The sequence below is a fragment of the Anopheles coustani genome, chromosome 2, assembly GCF_943734705.1.
Source record: "Anopheles coustani chromosome 2, idAnoCousDA_361_x.2, whole genome shotgun sequence".
Lineage (NCBI taxonomy): Eukaryota > Metazoa > Arthropoda > Insecta > Diptera > Culicidae > Anopheles > Anopheles coustani.
Genome location: NC_071289.1, coordinates 88,654,259 through 88,666,429, shown reverse-complemented (window position 1 = coordinate 88,666,429; position 12,171 = coordinate 88,654,259). Strand labels below are relative to the sequence as shown.

Here is a 12,171-nt window from a genome sequence, read left to right as displayed (position 1 = left end):
TTGATTGTTCCGCTTTGTGAAAGCTTGTGACGGAAGGATGTTTGATATGTTGGCGATGGAGGTCGATTACCTTGGAGGACTTTGTCACGACAAGTTTAAGTAACTTACTGGAGATGAGTATGATGGTTCCTATTTTTCATGGATATGGTTTTGGAACCTTACTTTACAAATAAAATGACTGAAGAAACATTAAACTTCAATAGTTCTTCAACATTAAAATCACATTTGTAAAATATGTTCATGTCTCTTCCTGCATAGTTCGTGGAAATATTGGTTTAATAATATTCCTTTAAAATATTGGTCAGGTTAACCGCAAGAGAACGGCTACGACTGGAAGATAATCAGAAATTCAATTAATATTTCACTGCTCTTCAAACAGTTTTGAGGCGCGAGGCGTGCATTCGATGAAAAGAATCCTCTCCCGCTCCTTCTCTCCAAAAAGTGCAAACACGATTCCGATTGGAAATCTCTGAAACCCGTTGGAAAAACAAACAGCGTCCGTTCGTTGTCCATCCGTTCGCGCTCGTTTTCTCTCTAACTACTAATAAATAATACCATACCGCCTCCCTTTACCAACACCACCCGGGGCCAAAGTAAGCGAATGCAATGCTCTGCCGTTTGTCGATGCTTAGCTCGCACCGCACCAGAGCTTGGCGCTGGTTGATGTCTTTCCACGGGCAAATCCCTCCAACAACAAACGATCAATAAATCATTTTCACACGGCTCCCTCCGTGGACTCCTCCTCCCGGGTCGTCGTCGTCGCACGCGAGCTACAAACTCCAAAACAACTTTCGAAAAGGATGCACACACAGGAGAAGAGAAGATTTCCCGCTTTGTAGACGTATGAGTGGATGTGTGTGTTTTTTTTTCTTTTTCGTATGAGTGTGTGGAGGAAAATGGTCCCAACACCAAACACGGATGGATCAGCCAGCAAGCGGGCGAGCAAACAAACAAACGAAGCATTTCTCTCGAGTGGTCACCAAACGGGAAAATCAAATATTCTTCCTACATTCCGCGTCGGCCTTCGGTTTTTTTTTTTTTTCTTTCTTCGATTTTGCCGTTCCCGTTTGCGCCCGGGAGTGGTTTCCGGAGGGCGGAGATAGCAACGTGTCCACTCTTGACCCCCCCCCCCCCCACCCCCGAGGGGACGGCAAAGGAAAAGCGATGAAAACAAACTCCCTCGAGTGTGTGAAGCCGCTGACGTGGAACGTGGAAGATGCTGATGATCGGGAAACGCATGCGCACTAAATAATCAATCAACATCAACTAACAGAAACTTCTCTCTGTGTTTTCTATTCCCCACCCTGTATCGGATCGTCCCACGCGGTTACTGTGGTTACCATCAACCTGCACACACACGCGTAAACTGGACGTCTCGTCTGCCTCGTTGGGGAAAACAACTAAACTCATCGCAATCGGCAGTGTTTACTTCGATCCGTACCATCTAGCGGCGGCTGCAGCGGACCCGAACTATCGTCTACAGGTGAGTGAAATGGGGGTGGGATGAGGGTCTCACACGGGATTGGATTATTTCACGCGCTCATGTCCCCGCTGTCCCGACGACGAGGACGAACTTCAATTGCATCAACGTGCAGCGTGTAGGCGCTAAACAAGGCACCACGCAAAACGGGATAAACGAGCTAATTGATCGAACGACCGGGTGGCAATGTTTACCTTCGGCGTCACGGTGTAACGAAGCAGAACTTCCCCCATGCCGTCCAACTTTTCCCACGCCTTGAATACCTCGCAAAACACCGATACACACAAAACACACACACACTCGCAAACTACAAGCGAAAGTCATTTATCATCGGTCTATATGGTCCCGAAGGTGGAGAAAAAAAGAAACTATCAAATGGGAAGCACATGACACGTACCGTTTGCCCCGTGTTTGGCCAACACCAATTTAATTACGCTCTGTAATTCCGTCGGCAGGAAGTGTGGTGTGGAAACCAGTAACAGGTTGGCCCGTTTTGTTCAATTTTCACTCTGCCTCGCAGCCAGGTTGCCAACTAACCGTTTTCCGGCGATCGTTATTTAGTTACCGGATGAATATGGATGGGAAAAAACTATTCGATTTGCCAATCACGATTTGGTCCTACTCTGGAGGTGATCAAAAGTTCATTCGTTACATTGGGGGTTTTTTTCGTATGCTTTTCCGACCGGCCCCATTTCCCCCACATCGGAAAGTGATGCGGTTTGCGACGAAAAACGTCACGTTCTGAAGTGTGAGTGGCCAAGTGCAGTAACATCAATCATTTTTCGATTTGTTCCCCCACCCCCCCGGACATGGCAGGGTAGGGGAAGGGTTTCACAAATCACGTAAACATGGTAATCGAAAGAGGTAAAAAAATAAATGCTCGCGTCGAGTGAAAAATTGTGACAAAATACTACCATCACTCCGGGGCTGCAGTTTTTCCCTCCTCGCCTTTCGACTGACATTTATATTTTTCCACTGATTCGCTGGTGCATGGCGCACTGCAGTTCCATCGGAGTGTCTCGTCACGTTCGGGATCGTAGTTATGGTTTTTCTCCCGACGCACCGGAAACCATCGAACGAGTTGTGGAAAGCGAATGTGAAGCAAGGAATATGGGGAAGCCACCACCTTGTACCGATTGCGCCGTTATTTATTGGATAGATTCCTCTTGTATGATGGGGCAATATCGGTATGGGTGTTTTTTTTCTGACTCAGCTCTCGACTGCCGTGTGAAAATACTGATTTTTATATGTCCCACTTCGGGATTCGTTGCATTATTTGCTTTCGAAAGGATGCTATTTTTCACCCGTGCATTGCCGCTTCGTCACGCTCACTGACAAGTTTGACGTTTTTACCGAGCCACCGAGGTTGGAGTGGTCGCTTCCCGGTGCCAGCGGGAAGATTTGTTGCCCGTTTGTCCCTGTGCTCATCATTTTATTACGACTCATCCCGCGTCCAACAAGCTTCGGCGGAATACGCCCTCACACACATTGCAATCAATCTCATTCGAAAGCGCGTGTCCGGGGCAGCGCACGTGCGTTAGTAACGTGCCGCGATTTATGGCCCTGGCGCCGTGCCGAGGAACGTGAGTGCCGGCAAACTGAAGGGTGACTGCAGACTAACTAGTGTTATTTTTTTTACAAACCACCAGGCGCCTCCATCGAGGGAAGAGTTTTTCCTCGATAGCGGCAACATGGTTGAGGACTTTCTGTTTTTGTGCGGAAAGATTTTGATATATCAGTTTTTTTTACTTTTACACACACACATACACATGCTCAACCTGTTTTAAACACCAAATAAACGCCACCTGTCATCGATAAAATAAAGTCTTTTCCCCCATTCCCACGCAAAACAACGTAATGGAGTTGAGCTTTTTCCCATTTGCAAGATTTGTGCAAGCAGCAGCAATTAGATTACGCGCTATTTTATTACTCGCTTTATATTCTTTTGATTGAGTTTTTCTTGGCTGAGTCGGTTTCTGTTTGCACTGAAACACTGAAAGCGGGGAGAAGTAAAAACTTGAGTAAAATGTATTAAATAGCTTGCCCGCGCAATTTCCGGCAGTAAAACACAGGATAGTACCTCCTGCTCGGTAAGGAAATCTCTTTTTCTGTGATTCTTTAGGCCCATGCTAGCAACCGTTCGAATCAATAAATCAACAACGGAAGCTAATTGTAATAATGCAAATTTTCCTACTCCAACGCGATGACTGATCAAAAGTTCAATATCCGCCACCGTCGCGTCCGGAACGAGTGGTTTCCTTGGGCCATTCTGTTGATTTTCCGATGACGATGCGAAGCTCTTACTCAAGGCTTGCAAATATTTATTTTTATTTTATGATTCTTTAGCAAATTTGCCATCACGTCTAACGATGTGCGAAGCTAACGAATTGGGCACCGTGTATTGTTATGCTCGGAAAACCCGAAGGAAATTCCCAGGCTTACCTGAAAACGAAATACACTTTCTAATGACATCACAATCTAGCGTTGATTGTTCGTTGAACAAGCTAGAATGTCCAGAGGTGTTCAAGTTCGGTGAAAGGCCGAGAAAAATCTTGATTCACACAAACAAAAAACACACACACGAGCCGTAAGGTAAGGTAAGGGAGGCCAACTCCACATCCACTTTAGTGCCGGTCAACGATCAAACATATCAACTTGGCTCGCTTCTTTCTCCACAAACTCCACTCGCCGTTTGGAGGTTATAAAGATAACACATAGAAAAATAACTAGAATAAAAAGAAAGTCAATAATTCCAACGCTGCTGCCCCTCTCATCCGATCCGATCAAAGACACACACATACACGCATTTTCCGCCAGCAAATGGCAAAATCCATTTCATCTTCCATTAGCTCCGGACCCTAATTCGATTCCGGGATTCCAATTCTGGCCGAAATTCTCGTCGGAAATTCGATCAGTTTGCGACTGATAACTCACACACACACACGCCCACAGAAAAACATGGAGACAAACTCCATTCCAATACGCCGGGGTGCGCGACATTCATCGTGTTTGGGGCAGGGAGATTCGACGTAAAATGTGATGTGAAAACGGGCAGAATCCCCGGAAGCGGCTGGAAAGCGACACGCCAGTTGCCGAGTTTCTCCGGTGGCCGCTTTGTAGTCGTGTGTAGGCGGCTGTACCTTTCTGTGTGGGAAGGACCCTACAAAGGCACGCTGCTGGAAAGCCCCCCACGGGATAAACGGCACAATATCGCAAATGGGCACACAATAAACCCCGACGCACACAGCACTGTCGCTTGCTGTTCGGTGTTCAACAATCCCTGGACCAAACCTTGGATATCCCCTCCGGGTGGAAACGGGTATGGGGGGGACTGGTAGACAACCGCAAGGTGCTGGAAATGGGAAAATGGAACAATCAGGTGGTCCCGAAATGGGAATTGCAATCAAATTCGGAATCAATTTCAATTCCAAAACCACACTAACCGACCGAATGCTTCGCCTATCAGTTTCCCCTGCTACCTTTTTCCCCCCCGTCGGTTTCCAGGTGCTCTTTTGCAGGTTTCAGGAAGTGGAAAGCCTATCGGATCGCCCCGTCACCCACCCGTATCCTTAACATATCACAGCACAAAGCAGCAGAGAACTTGTCCGGGCAGGTAGCTGAGTGGCGCAAGGACGATTAAAAGCTACCGAGAGCGAAGGATTGGAGCTTAGAACAGATTTGTAGACAATGTGGAACAGTGCGGTGGCCTGCTGGCCGACGACTCGATGGTGTTAGCCGTTCGCAGTTGTTTCTGGTTGTATTCGCATCGGGCCCGGGAAGAATGTGAGCTCCGAGAGTCCGTGTGCAAGCGTGGTCTAATCCCAAACCGTGGCTCGATTGTAGCCCGGAAGAGGGTTCCAATGTGTCACGGACATTTTGCACGGGATGCAACAGGACGAGAAGATGTTATCTGACGACCGGGCGGGCAAGTCATTTAAAACCAACCCTGCCCGCGAAACCCTGGCTTAAGCGGACCTCGGTATTCCCGAAATCGTACGTTGAAGGGCTACCGTTGGTGAAGAAGAACTCTGCAAAATAAATTTATCCACTCCGTGCTATTTTGTGTACACGCGTTGTGGTTCTTGGTACGCCCGGACGCACTTGAAAGGCGTCGGGAGGCACCACAGGAGACAGGACTTTAATTTAGAGCACGATGTTGTCCCATTCCGCGAACCGTGCATATCATTTGCGCCAAGTGAAAACTCAAAGGCGTTTAGCGTGTTCTTTTCTCACAAATTAATCGAACCGTTCGCGACGAAGTTTGAGATCGGAAAGGATCGAATTTTATTCCTACTTCCTAAATTACGCTAAGCACACTACTACATGTTTAAAGTTAAAATTCAATATTTCAATTCGTTTGATGTAACGCACATTTTTATAAAACCTACAGTGCTGTGCGCAATTGTAAGGCTGCCACAATACTCCCCTCCTAGACTAGGATCCCTCTACTGGTATCTGGAAGGGATAATAACTCGTCTGCCAGAGCGAGTTACTCTAGTCGGTGGAATCTCGGCAGGAGTTGTGGCTGCTGGTTCTGTTGACGCTGGCTGTTCACTGCATACGTACGCGGGTTTCAAACGGTCGATCGAAATGTTGACTTCACGTCCCCGTATGCTCAATTTGAAAAACTTTTCTGTTCGATTAAGAATCTCGAATGGTCCTTCATACGGAGACGATAACGATGGTCTTATTGAATCGTTGCGAACGAAGACGCTCTTACATGTTCGCAGGTCCTGGTGCATGAAAATGTTTCGCTTCCCGTGCCTGGCAGTCTCTTGGGGGCGAAGATCACGCATAGTCGATCGGAGTTTAGCGACGAATTCTGTTTCGTTAGGTCTCTGCAGGTTGTCAACAAAAAATTCAGACGGTATCTTGAGAGTCGTACCGTATACCATTTCAGCAGGCGAAGTTTTGATGTCCTCTTTGTAGGTTGTCCGTAATCCAAGTAAAATTATCGGTAGATGTTGACTCCAGTAGTTGGGATCGTGGCAAAGGATCGACGACTTAAGGGTCCTATGCCATCGTTCGATGATTCCATTAGACTGGGGGTGGTAGGCAGTCGTGCGCAGGTGTTTAGATCCGATCAAACGAGTCAATTCGGTGAAGAGCGATGATTCGAATTGTCGTCCTTGATCAGACGATATGTAGGCGGGAACACCGAATCGGGATATCCATCCGGAGACTAGAGCTTCGGCGATTGTAGACGCGGTCATGTCCGGCATGGGGAATGCTTCCGGCCACCGAGTAAACCTATCGATGACTGTAAGACAGTAACGGTTTCCTTTACTCGGAGGGAAGGGTCCAACGATGTCGATATTTATGTGCGAAAATCGGCTGTCCGGTGCTGGGTACCGCGCTATTGGCGACTGCGTATGTCGGGTCACTTTCGAGCGCTGACATTGGATGCAGTTTCTGGCGAAGGCGATGCTGTCCTTTCGAATGCTCGGCCAAACAAATCTCTCAGTCATTAATTTGGCTGTTGCACGAGTGCCAGGGTGGGATAGATGATGCGTTGCCTGGAGTGCTGCGTTGCGAAACCGCTTTGTAATGAAAGGACGAATGCTGTCACTCGAACAATCACAAAGCAGTTGATGCTTTCCGCCTGGAACCGAAAAATATTTTAGAATCAATGAAGATTTAATTTTACCCTGCTGAATATCCTGTAGTTCGCCGTCGGTCTTTTGGTCCTCAGCTAGCGCGTCGAAATCAAGCACTGGTACAGTTTGGATGCTTTCGATGCGAGAGAGTAGGTCTGCTACGATGTTGTCCTTGCCCACTATGTGCCTGATGTCTGTCGTTAATTGCCCGATGAAGTCCAATTGGCGAACTTGTCTGTTGGATGCTTTATCAAGCTTCTGCTGGAAAGCGTAGATGATCGGTTTATGGTCTGTGTATATGTGGCAACTCCGTCCTTCTAACATAAACTTGAAGTGCCGCACTGCGAGGAATATCGCAGTGAGTTCACGATCGTATGTACTGTAGCGTAGTTGAGCGGGGTTAAACTTTTTCGAAAAAAATCCAAGCGGCTGAACCTTATCATCGACAATTTGGTGAAGGACCGCACCTGCGGCGATATCTGAAGCGTCAACCCAGAGGGACAATTCTCCTGTTTTAACGGGGTGAGCCAGTAGGGTTGCTTCGGCGAGTTGAGTTTTGCATTTCTCAAATGCAGCTTTTGTTTCGTCGGTCCACTTCAACGGCGTACGATCGTTTCGCTTATTGCCAGGTGTCATTGCTAATAACGGTATTTGCGTTTGGATTGCGTTCGGTATGAATCGTCGATAAAAGTTAATCAAGGCTAAGAATTTTTTTAGTTGCTTAACTGTAGACGGCAGCTTGAAGTTTTTAACGACCTCGACGCGATCCGAAAGTGGACGGATTCCTTCGGTGGAGACGGAATGTCCCAGAAAGTTTATGTTTTCTCGTCCCAGTTCGCTTTTAGCAACGTTTATCGTTAAGTTATGCTGCTTGAGTCTCTCAAATAGCAAGCGCAAATGTTCTCTGTGCTCCTCTAGTGATGACGACGCGATGAACAGATCATCGATGTAGGGAAAGATGAAATCAAAACCGCGAACAACTTCGTGTATGAGGCGTTGAAAGGTTTGAGCTGCATTTCTTAGCCCAAAAGTCATAAAAGAGAATTCAAAGAGTCCAAAAGGAGTGGTGATGGCCGTTTTCGGGATGTCGTCAGGATGGATAGGAACTTGATGAAACGCCTTCTGCAAGTCAACTTTTGAAAAAATAGTTTTACCTTGCAAGTTCGACGTAAAATCCTGAAGGTACGGTAGGGGGTACCGATCCGGAATGGTCTGCGCGTTTAAGGCGCGGTAATCCCCGCATGGTCGCCAAGAACCATCTGCTTTCTTAACCATGTGGAGGGGGCTGGCCCAATTACTACTCGACGGTCTGCAAATCCCGAGCTTCATTAAGTTTTCAAACTCCGCACGAGCTGCTTCTAACTTGTCCGGTGACAAGCGTCGCGGTCGAGCATAAACAGGTTGGCCAGTAGTCTCGATGCGGTGGCAAGTCGACGATCCGTTGACTGCTCCCGGGGTAGCGGGACGGGTAATTGTCGGGAAATCGGCTAATAGATCTGCATACGGCGATACTTCACAAAACGTTTTTACGGAAAGCGTGCTGGTTTTGTCGAGTGATCCGCTTGACTCGAGATAGGTGGTGTTATCGATGAGACGATTGCGTTTTAAGTCGATTAATAGGTCGTAGTGACTTAAAAAATCTGCACCTATTATTCCTGATTGCACGTCCGCAATCATAAAGTTCCATAAGAACTCTCGACGAAGACCAAGATTTATTTTCAATAGTACTTCTCCGTAAACTTTTATGGGTGTTCCATTCGCGGCAAACAATTTTAAAGAAGAGGGCTTCACTTTCGCTGAATGTATTCCTCGCGGCACCACGGATACGTCTGCTCCCGTGTCGATCAGAAACTGTTTCCTGGTGGTCGAATCCGTTACCCGTAAGCGAAAGATTGTGGCAGTGGTGGATTGTTCGCCGATGTCCCCCACTGCTTCAGCTGAGCAACCTCATTCTTGGCTTGTTGGACCACGTGCACCGGCGGTGCATGGTTTTCGGCACCTTCGGGCGTCGTTCCCGAACTTTCTATGGTACCAACAAGGTCCGTTCGAAGGATCTCTTTCGTGACGACTTTTGTTCCATTCTCCGCCACGAGAATGTGAACGCGATCGCCCACGTGTATTTTTTCCGGTGTGCAATACTTTATCCAATCGCTTAGATAACGATGCGATTTCACGAGTAAGCTCCGCAATTGGGTCAATGACCGCTTTTTCTCGAACAGGTGTCGTTGGTGTCGGCGTTTGCACGTGATCGATGGCGTCCACTCTACGAAGGCCCATTGAATCAACGATGGCATCGGCTATTGTTATCTTGTCCGACGCATCGCCTCGAGAAGCAATGACCGCTACCTGTGCATGCGGCGGCAGCCTAGCAGCCCACAAATCCAGCAATACCGTTTCGCCTAAAGCATTGCCTGCCACACGCTTCATCTCGTTGAACAATTGGCTGGGCTTTTGATCTCCTAACGGTAATTCTGATAGTACACGTTGGAGGCGGCGCTGTTGGCTATCGGCAAAATATTCGATCAATTTGCGTTTTATATACGAATATTTTTCACTTGCCGGTGTTCCGTCGATAATGGAGCGCAACTCGGTTAGCTTGTTGGGCGGCACTTGCGCCATTACGATATTGTACCGACGTGCGTCATGCATGGAACTAATGCCCGATGCTGCAAACCAAAATTCCAACGAGAGGAAATAAGTCTCGATATTGGTATCCATCATGCTGGGCGGGTTTATTCTTGGCACTTTAACAGATTCGACGAACGGTTCCGCGTGCCCGCTGACACCTTCAGCGACAGGAGTTTTATTGTCTTCGGTTGCCATGTCACTTTTTGTAGATTTTTTATTCACAGGGTCGTCGGGTCACTTTCGTCGGGGTCACCACTTTAGCGTGTTCTTTTCTCACAAATTAATCGAACCGTTCGCGACGAAGTTTGAGATCGGAAAGGATCGAATTTTATTCCTACTTCCTAAATTACGCTAAGCACACTACTACATGTTTAAAGTTAAAATTCAATATTTCAATTCGTTTGATGTAACGCACATTTTTATAAAACCTACAGTGCTGTGCGCAATTGTAAGGCTGCCACAGGCGCTTATCCGGATAGATGAAAGGCCGGCCTCGGGTGAAAATACCCTCCAGCTAAATGGCCATCAAATGCCATCTGCGTCAAGGCACAGACCCTGCGACGGTGTTTGGGAAACGTCACGTCGTGTGGCATACCCTTGATGGACGCGTCTACCAACTCCAGCCACTGTACAGTCCCTCCACTCCAGCATTTTGGACATTCTGTGTCCCACGTGTGCGTTCAAAACCGACAAGAATCAAACCTCGAAAAACCGATAGAATTTGGCAAATCACGGACAACGTTTTACCGTCGATTAGAAGCAATTTTCCACCGAGATAATGATCGACGTCTTTCCCCGGCCTAACATGGCACATTGGTTTTGAGGTCGAACGTCGCCCTATCCTCCCGACGGGCGACCCGATCCGGGAATGTGTCAATCTTGGGGCAAGCAACCGCATGGCACGCATTGATCACCGATGTTGCCATTATGCTCCCCGGTCTTCTCCACCCGAGGACGTGCGTCCGTTGTTGTGGGCATTTTCCTTCACCCGGAGGCGACATCATTCCGTCGTCTTGTAAAACCGAAATTGACGTTCGCGGAACGGCGAAACATGAATGTGCCAATTTTCGTTTAAGGACATTTGGTGGTGTCGCAAGCTGTACGACCCATGACGAGGGCGAATGTCGGTCGATATTTTTCTCCCTCCAAATCCCCTTTCCTACCTCTAAAAAACCCACCAATCATAACCGGAGCTCATTGGATCCTGCGGGCGAGCATTGATTCAATAGAATGTTGTAAATCTTGTTCAAATTGCAAAACGCTGGGGCAAAAATGGCATTGGCTCGCGTGGTAGATAAATTCAATCACCACCAATATTCCACACCTGGCGGTGTACAGCGTGTACCCGGGCACGCGTGTCCCCAGGGGGGAGCATTATTTCCCGATGGCCTTTCGGGAGCGAAGCGATTTAACACGCGCACAACGAGATCATAAATCGAGTGTCATTGAAATCTCCCACCCCCAAGCCAGCTGGTGCCATCCGGATTGGAAGCGATTTTTCCTACAGCCCGGGAAGTAAATGGGTGACATAATAATCCAAAGCCATACATAATATATTTTACACCATCGGAGAGCATAAGATAGAACATAAAACCCGTGCACCGTTGAATTCCCATGTGAAATGCAGTTTAAAAAAAAGAGGACACACTGACCCCGACAATATGCTGCGAAACGATCGGTAATAACTCTTCCAATAATGATTCATTATTAGCAATCGTTCATTTTTTTTTAAATTTATTTTGCCTATTTTGCAAAATGTTAAAAATGCTTTTTCAGGCTTAACAGAGTAGTGTTCTTATGCAGAATACTTTTGTCCGTATTTATCCGGTCCATATTTTCGACTCCCAGTACACACCCAGACATTTTAGAATAACTTGTCAAACTTTTCAGAGTGATGTAAAAATTATGTAGTGAATTATGTAATGAAAACATGTGACATAGTGAAAACACGACAAATTAGTTCTTTCTGAAGTTATCAATATTCGAAACGAAAGGAAAATCTTCAAGCTATCATTGCTTGGAATGTTTGTTAATCTTCTCGGGGAAACACTAAGTTCAAACCGTCCATCGACTGTGACATTTTACTAATGATCTTGTCTTTTTCTCTCTCTCTTCCTCTCTCCCTTTCTTCGTTGGTTTGTTTTTATTCTTTCCGGTTTGCCTTACTTTTTGCAACAGGCCGCAAAACCAGTGACGGAGGTTCAAGCTCAACCTACGATTTTGAACGTAAGTATCTTTTACTTAATTCCAAATCTAGCGCTAGATGGGGTTTAGTTAAAATTTTAGGTGTTCTGGGAAAGTTGCCGTCAACCTTTTATTTTTCCTTTGGGTGAGGTTTATTATGATGCAAAATTTTAATTTTTTTATCATTTTACGCCAACGATGGATAATGATTTCGAAATCAACGAACATGATTCCACGAAGTAGGGCATCCTTTGGTGAAGAGAACTTTTCCTTCCATTGAAG

The 12,171-nt window shown here is 46.8% G+C and overlaps 1 protein-coding gene across 4 annotated transcripts in view; it reads left to right on the top strand.

Moving 5' to 3' along the window:
- LOC131267731 (AF4/FMR2 family member lilli-like) overlaps nt 1-12,171 on the top strand; it is a 169,911-nt gene that overhangs the window by 148,504 nt on the left and 9,236 nt on the right. For all 4 annotated transcript variants that reach the window (XM_058270675.1, XM_058270678.1, XM_058270676.1 and 1 more), the window contains 2 exons: nt 1,423-1,483; nt 11,884-11,931. In XM_058270675.1, coding sequence (XP_058126658.1) covers nt 1,423-1,483; nt 11,884-11,931 — 109 coding nt within the window. The remainder of the gene's footprint in view (nt 1-1,422; nt 1,484-11,883; nt 11,932-12,171) is intronic.